The sequence below is a fragment of the Microtus oregoni genome, unplaced genomic scaffold, assembly GCF_018167655.1.
Source record: "Microtus oregoni isolate MIOR12 unplaced genomic scaffold, Mior012 000141F_ref0000236, whole genome shotgun sequence".
NCBI classification, from domain to species: domain Eukaryota; kingdom Metazoa; phylum Chordata; class Mammalia; order Rodentia; family Cricetidae; genus Microtus; species Microtus oregoni.
Window position 1 is genome coordinate 1,083,427 of NW_024544791.1, and position 11,982 is coordinate 1,095,408.

At 42.2% G+C, this 11,982-nt stretch overlaps 1 protein-coding gene across 1 annotated transcript in view; it reads right to left on the reverse strand.

The window, feature by feature from the left end:
• The window catches only part of Hcn1 (hyperpolarization activated cyclic nucleotide gated potassium channel 1), a 359,593-nt gene extending 355,595 nt beyond the window's left edge, over window positions 1–3,998 (reverse strand). Inside the window, exon 1 of the mRNA XM_041646700.1 lies at window positions 3,479–3,998. Coding sequence (XP_041502634.1) covers window positions 3,479–3,870 — 392 coding nt within the window. The 5' untranslated portion in view covers window positions 3,871–3,998. The remainder of the gene's footprint in view (window positions 1–3,478) is intronic.
• Window positions 3,999–11,982: the final 7,984 nt, after the last annotated feature.

Here is an 11,982-nt window from a genome sequence, read left to right on the forward strand (position 1 = left end):
TAACTACTACTGCTTATTTCAAAATATTAATACTTTACCTTGAAATTAAACATGTGTTGTTAACACAAATTCCAAAAAGGCAGAGACCGTGGCTTCACTGAACAGAACCACAGCCGTGTGAATTACTTTAAGATATCTATCACAAAGTGGAGAGTAACCGAGGAAGAAATGCAATCTGGTCCCCGTGCACAGACACAACTGTACACACACGCACACACACATACACACAAACACACACATGGGAGTTGAGGAGAACCACACACACACACACACACAAAAAAAAAAAAAAAAAAAAAAAAAAAAAAAAAAAAAAAAAAAAACCTCTACGTACCTACCAATGTTTGCCCCGGTCTTGATGATTAAATATCACAGGGGAAAAAAAGTATGTTTCCTAGCTCCTGCCACATGGTTTCTTACAGTGTCACTATCACCAGACTCATCTTTACTCCCTGAAGGTTCCTGCCATTATCTTCTCCAGAGAAATAAAGGAAAACACAGAGCCTCTGTCCTAATTACACTGGAAGTGGAAGACTGTTACCTGCCAGACACAAAAGTAGCACATTTGGACTTTGGTGAGCAGAAGAGCCACTAGCTAGCTGTCTGAACGTGTCATCTGGAGCACAGCCCTCACCTAGAAGGAAGTGGGAAAGGATCTCTGCCTGAGAAGTCACCCCAACATGGCCACCAGAATATTAGGCACAGCACTAAAACCACGGCGTGTCCTAAGGAGAAGTGACACACTGCCCTTGGCAATTTGGGGATGGGCAGCAAATGCAGAGGGCACTCTCCAGGGCTCACAAAGAGCTATGAAGGTAACAATTTGTTTCAGACTTTCCAAAACCAATGCCCTTCCTCGGAAATGTAGTCTTGTGTGGTACTCTCTCTGTTAGCAGATTAATCAACTTAAATTTGATGATTTAGTAACTTCGGCAAAAGACTTCCCTTAAAGTCCTTGCTCAGGAAAGGTCTGAGATGAGCCAATCAAAACCATCAAATTTTCCAGCATCCACTGAAGGCCACTTGAACACTGCTTTCACTGTAGAGAAAAAAGTTGCTGAAATTTTGTCTGGTTTTGGTTGTGGGTTTAACAACTACATTTTTTGCCATGTCATAGGTTTTGGAAATGCTTGTATTTGGTGTTATGACTATACAAAAATATGAATTAGTAACATCTTCTGAACCCAAACAGGTACAATGTGTCCAAAATCCTTAGTTTGTCATTTTTAGAAAAAAAAAACAAAGGAATACTGCAATTTTTCATTTCAATTTTTTCAGATATCTCCTATAAAAATTTTGCATAATACTGATTATTTAGCCTATTGCTGCTATGTTTCCTCTATGCAAGGGCAATCAAGTCTCCCAAACTGTGCTAGGGTTTGTTAGTATATAGCTCGTTCTCAGTCATCTTTCACTGCTGTGAAATACAGGACAAAACCTCATCATCACTTGGTTTCACCTCCCACCTTTGTTCCGTGTTTGCTTTTGCTTTTCCAGATTTTCTTGGGGAAATATGTAGAATCCCTTAATTTCACTGATCCATGGATTAAACATCTGATTCCAATTCATGAAAAGTTGCTATATGCCCTATATACTTTTAGAAAAAAGAAATGAGAGAGGCACTTTAATCATTTGATACAGGCTGCTATTTTGAAAAGCACCATCATTTTTCTGTTGACAAATACATAAAAGTATCCTTCGAACTCATTTAATTAAATGTGATATCAGCTAAATAAAGTTTAGCACCTTTGGCATGTTATCATTGAATGTCATAATCTTTTTCAAAACATAGGTCTCATTTTTCTTATTAAGACTGTTGAATATTCTCTTGCAAAGTTTTTCTTTTGAAATGTATAGTATCATTTGGATTATATTCCCAAGGAGGTCTCAAAAAGAGATGGTATTCAAATCCCGCTTTTAAAATTCAAAAGAGCGTAACAACCTAATTTGCCTAGGATGGGGCAAGACCATCTATGATTTGCCTTTCCAAATATCTTCCTGCAGATGAAGCATACTTGATTACTCGGGAGGCTCTTTTAGCCTGAACATTCTTTCAATTGAACCCAATAATCCACAGACAATGGCATTAACTATTGTAAGCCCTTCAGGGATTTTCCTATGTGTTTTTGAAAATAAGTATTTAAAAGCTAAACCTTTCATATAATACACCCACTCCGTGCACAAGAAGAGAGACTGCTGATTTCTGAGGCGACAAATATCTTGGGAAAGATGGGCAGTTGTCTCCCCAAGCTTTCTTTGCTGGGCTGTAGTCCACAGTTAACTTGATTCAGAACTATGGACAGCTCCCTCCCCTGCAGGCACTTCACAACAATTTCGGTTAGTTTCTGAACACTGCTCGAAGTAAGGCTTTTTGTTGCTGTTTGCTTGTGGTTTACCAGGAGGCTAAACGCTCAGTGTGCAATACACTCCTTTCGTTGCTGTGTTTTCCCCCTTGTTCGAACAAATTAGATAAACAAACAAGTGGATCACCCGGAGTTGCTAGTTGGGGATTTTCAGAAGGACTCTGCTTATGTTCAGGGGCGGCTTGTCACGCTAATAAGAGGATCTACTTCACGACCTTCATTTGTCAGTCTCTAAACGTGCTTATTAACCGAATGAATACTCGGGCTACAAATAAGATCAGGAAACTCATATTAATTTTCTCCTGCTGACAGCTCTGCTGTGCCCATCCTCCAAGGCTGGGAAACTGGTAAGGCATTTCTGAAATGGATTTGTAGTCAAGGTCAAGAGCGGATGTGGCTCTATTTCAGGAAGGGGGCTCTAGAAACGCTCCCCCCATCTCTGTTTCGGGAACTCGAAGCTTCCTGTCACACTCCTGCCCAGTTGGGCAGCACTGGCTCCGCTGAAACCTCAAGTCACAGACTACCCAAGCCAAGCAAGCACAAGTGTCCTTCCTGTGCCTGCCAGTCACTGATCTGGAGAAATGCGGTGGGGACAAGAGCGTCTATAAGCATAAGAACAACAGATTAACACTCCCAGGGGCGAGAGTGGCAGGAACAGCTAGGACCTGTGAGTCACTGTCTCCAGTTTCCTCATCTCCGGAATCCCAGAAGCATCTTTTTTCTCTTTGGGGAGCAGCGCTAGCAAGGATGTCTGCCCTACTCCTAACTCTCCCATTACCGAAGTAAAAGTTTCCCTAGTGAAACTTAGCCACCTCCCGTCCAGGGGTCATAGTGGCCTTTTTCCCTCCCCATCTAACCCCCAGAGTTCAGCAGACAAAGGGAACGAGCTTCGCTGGCGCCCTGGGGAGAAGAAACTCTGTACCCCAAACCTTTCCTGGATGGAAACTAGTTGAAGAGTTGAGTCTGGCCAGTTTGAGTAGGAGCCACGGGCAGCGCTGCCCCGCCTGCCCCGCACCCCGCTGCGAGTCCCCGGGGCGCCCCGTCCCAGGGGCGCGGTAGGATGCTGGAGGGTGCGCCAAGGGGGGGATCAGGGTGGGGCGACGCCAGGGAGCCCTCACCTGAAGTCACTGTACGGGTGGATGATCCAGAAGCCTGCAGTTTTAACCCTTTCCTGCTCCTTCTCCACCGCCTTCTGGCTGCCGAACATGCGGAGGGAAAATTTGTTGACCCCGGGCTGCAGCATGGAGGTGAACTGCCTCTGCATGAAACCATACTGCCGCCGGGGACCCTCAGCATCCTCGAAGCTGCCCGCCGGCTCTTCGCCGCCTCCGCCGTCCACCTTGAAGCACACGGAGTTACCGTGCTCCTTCCCCGCCGTACTGCTCCCCGGCGGGGTCCCCAGGCGCTTGTCGGCCACCGCCGGCCCCGTCGCGGACGCCTTGGAGGGGAAGACGCTGTTGCCATCGTCGCGGCTGTTGGACGCGGACTTGGGCTTGCCGCCGCCTTCCATGCCCGGAGGACGCGGCCGGCGACGGCGCGGACTCCAGACTCGCCGGGGGCTCGAGGCCGAGGGCCAGGGGCCGGAGCCGGCTGCCCGCGAGCCCGGCTGCCCGTCGCGGCGGCGGCGGCGGCGGCGGCAGCTGCTGCTTCCCGCCCGCGCCGCTGCTCAGCTGCGCGCCTCGCTCCCGCCGCCGCCGCTGCCCTCAGTGGCTTGCGCTCCGGGCTCTGCTGCGCCTGGTGCTGAGGCTGAGGATGCGGGCGCGGGGCGAGGCTCAGCTCAGCATCCGCGCGCCAGCGCTGCCCCTCGGCTGCCCCCTGCCGGCCGCACGCCTCCTCTGCCAGCGCGCGCCCCGCCGCTCTCCTGTTCCACTTCTGCCCAGCGTGACATTGAACTCCCTGGCAAGCCCCGGACGTCTATTTGTTCGTCTGGAGAGAGGCTCACTGGGTGTGGGTTTGCAAAAATGGGAGGAGAGGAAAGGAAGGCGGTGAGGGAAAAGGGAGAGGAGAAGAGAAAGGGGTGGGGGGGAGAAAGGAGGGAGAGAGAGAGAGAGAGAGAGAGAGAGAGAGAGAGAGCAAGTTGCTTCCAAAACGAACTGAGGAACCGCCTAAAACGAACCGCCTAAAACTCACAGAGACACTGTCTGAACGCCTGTTGGAAAGGGGTTACAGATGGAAAGAGTGGTTTGGGAAGGCTAATTCCTTTCACTATAAATTCACTTGTAAAGTTAGATGAACAAGGATACACAATGAAAATTTTTAAGGATAATGAAAATCTAGGATACACACTGAAAAATAAATTTCATGAATTGAAATGAAGGAGCGAGGAACAGAGGAGAGAAAAGAGACAAGAGGGGAAATGGAGGAGGGGGGAGAGACAAACAACTAGCAAATAGATCTTTGTAACCCCGGGTTACAGCTGATTAGCTGCCTGGAGCTTTGCAGATTAAGGATCTGTACCTAGGGACAGACAAGTGACCTCCTTCTACTTATCCTGTTTATTGTCACACAGCTCCTTAAGCAGGGATGGGATTCTTTTCTAGGGAGGCCACAGTCACCAACACATAGAGCAAGTCTATCAGCCACCACTGCTGGGGGAAAAAATAACGTGTAAAAGATAAGCGGCCTGAACTGACCTTATTTTAAGATAAATTATACGATCAATAAACACACAGATAAATATGCCGGTTCGTGTTCAACAACACCATGCTTGGAGGTTGAGATGGCTTAGAATCTGGTCAGAATGTCATGGAGTATTCTCTGGTGAAGCTTCCCACGTGTGACTGATGCTGAAGACAGCGTTCTCAGGTTTCTCTTATTCCCTTGGTGTCTCCCCAACCCATTGGATTAGCTGATAGAAGCAAAATGTGCTGCCAATGTTACCATCCACTCAGCATGGCATCCTGGATGTTGGAAGAGTCTGAGACTGTAAGCAACCCAAAACATCTGTTCCAGATACTTTCTCTGCCTCCATGCCCACAGCCTCTTCAAAGGCAAGCTCACCCTGCCAAGTCACTGGTCCCTGGTTAATCGTCTGCTAAGGTTGCATAGGGAAGAGAGGACACTTCAGGGAGAGATTCTTTGTCAGGGTGGCAACTTGTGGCACAGGATTAAAAAAAAATGGATGAGGCCAATAACTTAGTTGTTTTTTTTTTTAATGAATCCTTTGATGAAGCCAATTCCCAAACACATCCAGTGTCTTCATGAGGCTTTAGAGAGGTTGGGGGAGAAACAGAGGATAGTGAGTGTTGTCCCAAGACACAAAGAACCTGCTTTCAACTAATCAAAGCCCAGATCCTCACAAAATAAGCGTGCTTGGTCAAACTTTTATGGTCACAGATGAGGAAATAACAACATAGCACTCTAACCTAGCAACATAGGGACCTTGAAAATCACAAGGACAGAAAAACATACTAGATGCCACAGGCAGAAAAAAAACATAAGGAGGAATAAAATTTATTATTGTCAAAAGCATGGCTCTGCCTCCCAAAATTTCCAGTATTCAGTCCCATTTCTTCACTAAACAAAAGAAATTCTGTACAAAAACCCATTCTGCATGCTTCCCCAAGCCCTCTAGTTTCAGTAATGAGTGTAAACATGTGTATTTAATATAATTTAATATAAATTTTAAATTTTATAACAATGTAAAAATATGCCACCTAAGATGCAATGCTGTTTTAATAAGTTTCTCTCCTCTCCTCCCCCCTCCCTTTATTTTGTTCACCCATCCTTGTCTTTGTTCTATTTCATCTGTTCATAATCACCATGAGGCAATTATTTCAGTAAACTTTTCCTAAGTTTCATTGTTTGTCCTAAATATGACAGAAGTACTGAAAAAATAAGAACTCATCATGTAACCAGAGGCACATTTAAGAAGAAACAGAAATTATTAGTTGCTGCAAGTGCAGCTTAGAGAATGTATTTTAGCCATTATAATTCTTAATTTTAAAAACTGATTATGTGTATATTATGTCAGCATATTCAAAATTATCAGCAAAATGCAAAGTCAAGTCCCTTCGTTTTGCCTTCATGGTACTGATCTACAGTTGTTTAGAATATGGACCCTCATGAAAAGTTGCCTTGGGAAGAAGATAGCACTTGAAGGATCAGAGTAAAATAAACACAATGAAATAATGAGAAATATTGAGAGAATAAGGAACAATCTGAGAAAAAAAAAGATCTGGAACCATAGTGAATTTCTTGGTATGTATCTAGAGTAAACACTTTTGAGCTGAAATCCCCTGAACTAAGTGTGCTATCTTGAAGTCGCCTTAGAACGAAGACTGTCATTATGTTTGACGCTGCCCTGGGTTGTCTGTGAAGTGTCTTGTACTTCAAAGGAACTTGATTTCTGAAGGCTCACCAGAGAATGCCAATTTTGAATTTACTTCAGAAAAGACCATCCATGGTTGCAGTGATTGGAGTTCTGTATACGCTAGCATTGAAAGGCTTTAAAATGTTCCCTGCCTCCCTTTAATACTCTGCTTAAGATCAAACTGCAGACAGCAGCAGAAGATTAATATGAATCTAAAATAAAATCTCCATGCAGCCGACACAAGTACGTGTGAAATGAGACAAGAAAGATAGATAGATCGGTGGCTTGAAAACTGATGACTCATCAGAAAATCCTGAGGCGAGCATCAGGTCTGTGGGCTTGTTAGCAGGGTGGAGCAAATGCTGAAGCACAACACACATCTGAAACCATGTTGTCAGAACTCTGCTGGAGAAGGCAGTAGTCCATAATCTCAGTGTCTCAAACTCAGACAAATTTGATTTTCTGGAAGGCGGCTGCCAGCATCATGCTTAATGCGAAAGACTCGAGCTGTGACAGTCAGGACAGAACACTCATGGTCAGCATTTCTGTCACACAGCCCAGGTTCGGTTGATATTCTTGTCTCCCTGAAACCTCAAAAGGACCAAGTGGGTAAGCAATCGTAACAGACAGCATAAATTTAAAAGTTCACATAAAATCGGGGGTGGGGGTGGAGTTTATATAAAATGTACACGCTAAAAAAAAAAATCAGTGTTTTTCCTAAGTATCAACTGTAATTATTAAGAACAAAGGTTCCTTGTATAATTGCAAATAATTCAGTAACAAATAAGAACAACATGAGACACCCAATTCAAAAACACACTAAACTTTACAAGAAGCATGAAAAATGCATTTAAATAAATGAAAATACAGTCCAAAAATTTAATATTCTAATGGTGATGGTTCTTCCCAGATTTGTTTTTAGAGTTCAAGGAAATTGGATTATTTGTAAATTTTCCCCTGGAGGACAAACATGACAAAATGTTTTGAAGGTTTTCTGGGAAAAGTTCTGTCAAATCATCTAGTGTGGGTCTAGAGACATGACTCAGTGGTCACAGTGTAAATAGGAAGACCCAAGTATGTGGGGTATGGTGACACATCACTCTGGTTTCCAACCCTAGAGAGGCAGAGGCAAGTGAATCACTGTGTGTTACAGACCAGCACACTCCATATGTGAATTCCAGGTCAGAGGTCAGGCAGGGCTCCACAAGAAATCCTGTCTCAAGAAAAAAAAAAAGAAAAGAAAAGCGAAAGAAGTAAAGAAAGAAAAAAATTAAATAAAAAAGAAAGAAAGGAAGGAAGGAAGAAAAAGAAAGAAAGAAAGAAAGAAAGAAAGAAAGAAAGAAAGAAAGATTCGATGTTGACAGATGACATCTGGTGCATGGGGTGGTGGGGGTGGGGAGACACTACTCACAAAATAAAAATATTGCAAAGATTGACAAGGTGTTAGTTGAGTGTAGGGTGGTATGAAGCAGAGGAAAACAGGGAAGGCAATAAAATAGAATGAAACAAGAAACATGCTTTCTCCTGTACCGATTAGAACTCAAAGGTGTGATTTCTGTCTGGTGCTCCCATGTGGGTCTCTGTCTCTGTCTCCTTTCATCGCCTGATGAAGGTTAATATTCATGAGGATGCCTATGTGTTTGTCTTTGGATTCACCTTCTTATTTAGCTTCTCTAGGAACATGAATTATAAGCTCAATGTCCTTTATTTATGGCTAGAAACCAAATATGAGTGAGTACATCCCATGTTTCTCTTTTTGGGTCTGGCTTACCTCACTCAGGATAGTGTTTTCTATTTCCATCCATTTGTATGCAAAATTCAAGAAGTCCTTCTTTTTTACTGCTGAGTAATACTCTAATATGTATATATTCCATACTTTCTTCATCCATTCTTCCGTTGAAGGGATGAAAGGAGACAGAGACAGAGACCCACATGGGAGCACCGGACAGAAATCTCAAGGTCCAAATCAGGAGCAGAAGAAGACGGAGCACGAGCAAGGAACTCAGGACCACAAGGGGTGCACCCACACACTAAGACAATGGGGATGTTCTATTGGGAACTCACCAAGGCCAGCTGGCCTAGGTCTGAAAAAGCATGGGATAAATCCAGACTAGCTGAACATAGCGGACAATGAGGAATACTGAGAATTCAAGAACAATTGCAGTGGGTTTTTGATCCTACTGCACGTACTGGCTTTGTGGGAGCCTAGGCAGTTTGGATGCTCACCTTATGAGACCTGGATAGAGGTGGGCAGTCCTTGGGCTTCCCACAGGTCAGGGAACCCTGATTGCTCTTTGAGCAGATGAGGGAGGGGGACTTGATCGGGGGAGGGGGGGGGAAATGGGAAGCGGTTGCGGGGACGAGGCAGAAATCCTTAATAAATAAATAAATTTAAATATAAAAAAAAGAACTCAAAGGTGTGGGTGCAGGCTAATGAGTCAAGGATACAATGTACAGTAAATTATTCTAGAAGGATGATTGACTAGCACTTCAAGGAAGATAGAAGGTGAAATATACCATCATGCCGTTTCTTAAAGTACCATTATACAGTATTATGAAGCAAATACTGGAGCTATAGCAAGTAAGAATGTTCATAGGTGTTTATAAAGGCAAACCCAGTAAATGATTTTCAACTCATGGTAGCAAGAGAAGACATAAAGAAAATACTGATCCTACTGCACGTACTGGTTTTGGGGGAGCCTAGGCAGTTTGGATGCTCACCTTACTAGACCTGGATGGAGGTGGGTGGTCCTTGGACTTCCCACAGGGCAGGGAACCCTGATTGCTCTTCAGGCTGATGAGGGAGGGGGACTTGGCTGGGGGAGGGGGAGGGAAATGGGAGGCAATGGCGGGGAAGAGGCAGAAATCTTTAATAAATAAATAAATTAAAAAATTAAAAAAAGAAAATACTGATTGATCTGTATGCATAGAAACAACAAACTTCTGTTTAAATTCAGTACAATCATACTTTAAAGAGAAATTGTAGAATATGTTAAAATATGTTGTATATAACTTTGCATGTGAACTCAAACAGATGGTTTTTATGCAAAGGAAAAATTCTTACATAGGTAATGAATAGGATTATTTATGTATTAATGTCTTATACAAAGATTTAAGCAAAATTAAAAGAATTTTATATTCATAAAAGACTATGTATTTAACACTCCTTTAGTAGTGAATATTTGACATTTAGGCTATTTGTGCTTTTATAAACAAGTCTATAATTGACATCATTATTATGCTTCTGTGTACATATTAACATAGATCAAGATAAAAAATATTAAAAGTAAAGAACATAACTAAATCAAAGTAATGCATGTTAGTTTTTGATATAACTATCAATACATTCTCCAAGTAAGTGAACATGCGTGTCTATATTCCTACTAAGACTGCACGAGGCTACTTGTTATGTATACTTAAACAAGCATAACATATTAAAAATCTATATAATTTAAGAGAATCAAGAAAGTAAACATAGGATCATTGCAGGTTTAATTAGATTGTCTCAATTTTTAATAAGTATATATTTACATTAAAATACGCTCCACTAGACTGACTTCACAACATGTATTTAATCCCAGCATTAGGGAGACAGAGGCAGGCCAATCTCTGTTCAAGGCCAGCACGATGCAGGCTATCCAAGACTACATAATGAGACTTTTTCTGAGGAAAAAAAAAATTCCATAAATACAATTCAGAGCCACAAAGCCCTCCCAAGTATGAAGAGAAATCATGTATGAAAAACTGATGAATTTGAGTAAATAAAAACTAAAACATGCTTAAGTATTCTACTCTTATTGTTTCTTTTATTGTATTGAGATTATATTAGCCTTTGGTAATATAGTTTTTGAGAGTTTTCTATATGAATACTGGTTTTGCATCATTTCTCCACTTCCACTCTTTTCTCTGACTTCTCCCATGTTTCCACACTTTTCAAATTCATGACTCCTTTTTCTTTATTATTATATAAATTTCTGAATACAACCTGATGAGTTCATTCAGTGTTGTTATTATTTCCATGTTTAAAGTTAGGATTAGATAACTTCTCTGTGAGGTCATACATGAAGAAGACTGAGTTTCCCTCATCTCCATCAAGGGGTGTGACCAAATAAAATTTCCCACATCCATGTTAGCATGTCAAGAGATATCATCACTTGTTTAGGCAACGATATTGTTGAGCTTCATAGGTGCAGCACCCCTGAAAAGACACTATCTCAGGACAGATATCCCCATAGGTGTAGCACCCCTGAAAAGACACTATCTCAGGACAGATATCCCCATAGGTGTAGCACCCCTGAAAAGACACTGTCTCAGGACAGATATCCCCATAGGTGTCGCACCCCTGAAAAGACAGTGTCTCAGGACAGATATCCCATAGGTGCAGCACCCCTGAAAAGACACTATCTCAGGACAGATATCCCCATAGGTACAGCATCCCTAACAAGAGACTATCTCAGAATGGATATCCCTATGACTTTCAAGGTTTTTCCAACCCCTCTTCTGTAGTATTCCCTGATCTGCTATCAGAGTTGTGTTGCAGATATATCAGTTGGTTCTGAGTCGTCCACAGCTAGCTTTTCTTTGAAGTTGTTTCTGTGATGACCTCCATTTACTGTAAAAAAAAATATGATGTTTTGATGAAAAGCAAGGGCTACACAAGTAGGCTTAAATACAAGTGTTTAAATGAATTTATAAATTATATTGTCTTAGGAAAGTGACCATGATAAAAACCAGACTTCAACTTCTATGATTTAAAACACTCCACAGTTACTTTTTCAAAGCATATGACTAACAATAATTTTAATATAGGGCTAAATGTTGTGCAGTCCCCTCAGATCTTTGAATGCACAGTGGGATACTGACAACAATGGAAGCTTCCTTTTCAGTGTCCCACCTTCCATTGCACTGGTTTCTGTGAGAGTTTTGTGTCTTACCTGTCATAGTTTTTGGTGCATATGCTTATGTATGTGGGAATTAAGCAGTATTTGTGTGTTCATTTAAGTGTATGGTAAATCTAACACCAATTCCACCACCACAGGTGAAAAATTCATCTGAGATGTTGACTGTTACTGTTGTTGAATTAAGCTTTACAGTTTATAACACATCAGAATGCTTCCATTTTCCAATATGTTTAGTATGTGTGTGTTTAATTGTTCTGTCCCCTTAAAAGAAAGCATGCAACTTTCTTCTATATCTGCAGCTTTGTCCTTTATCTCCTTCTCAAAGTTGCTTGTTTTCCTGTTTGTTTTAGAGAATGCAATATGCTCATTCTTCGCATCCACTGGTTTCCAGCAACAAAGTTTTAGTTTT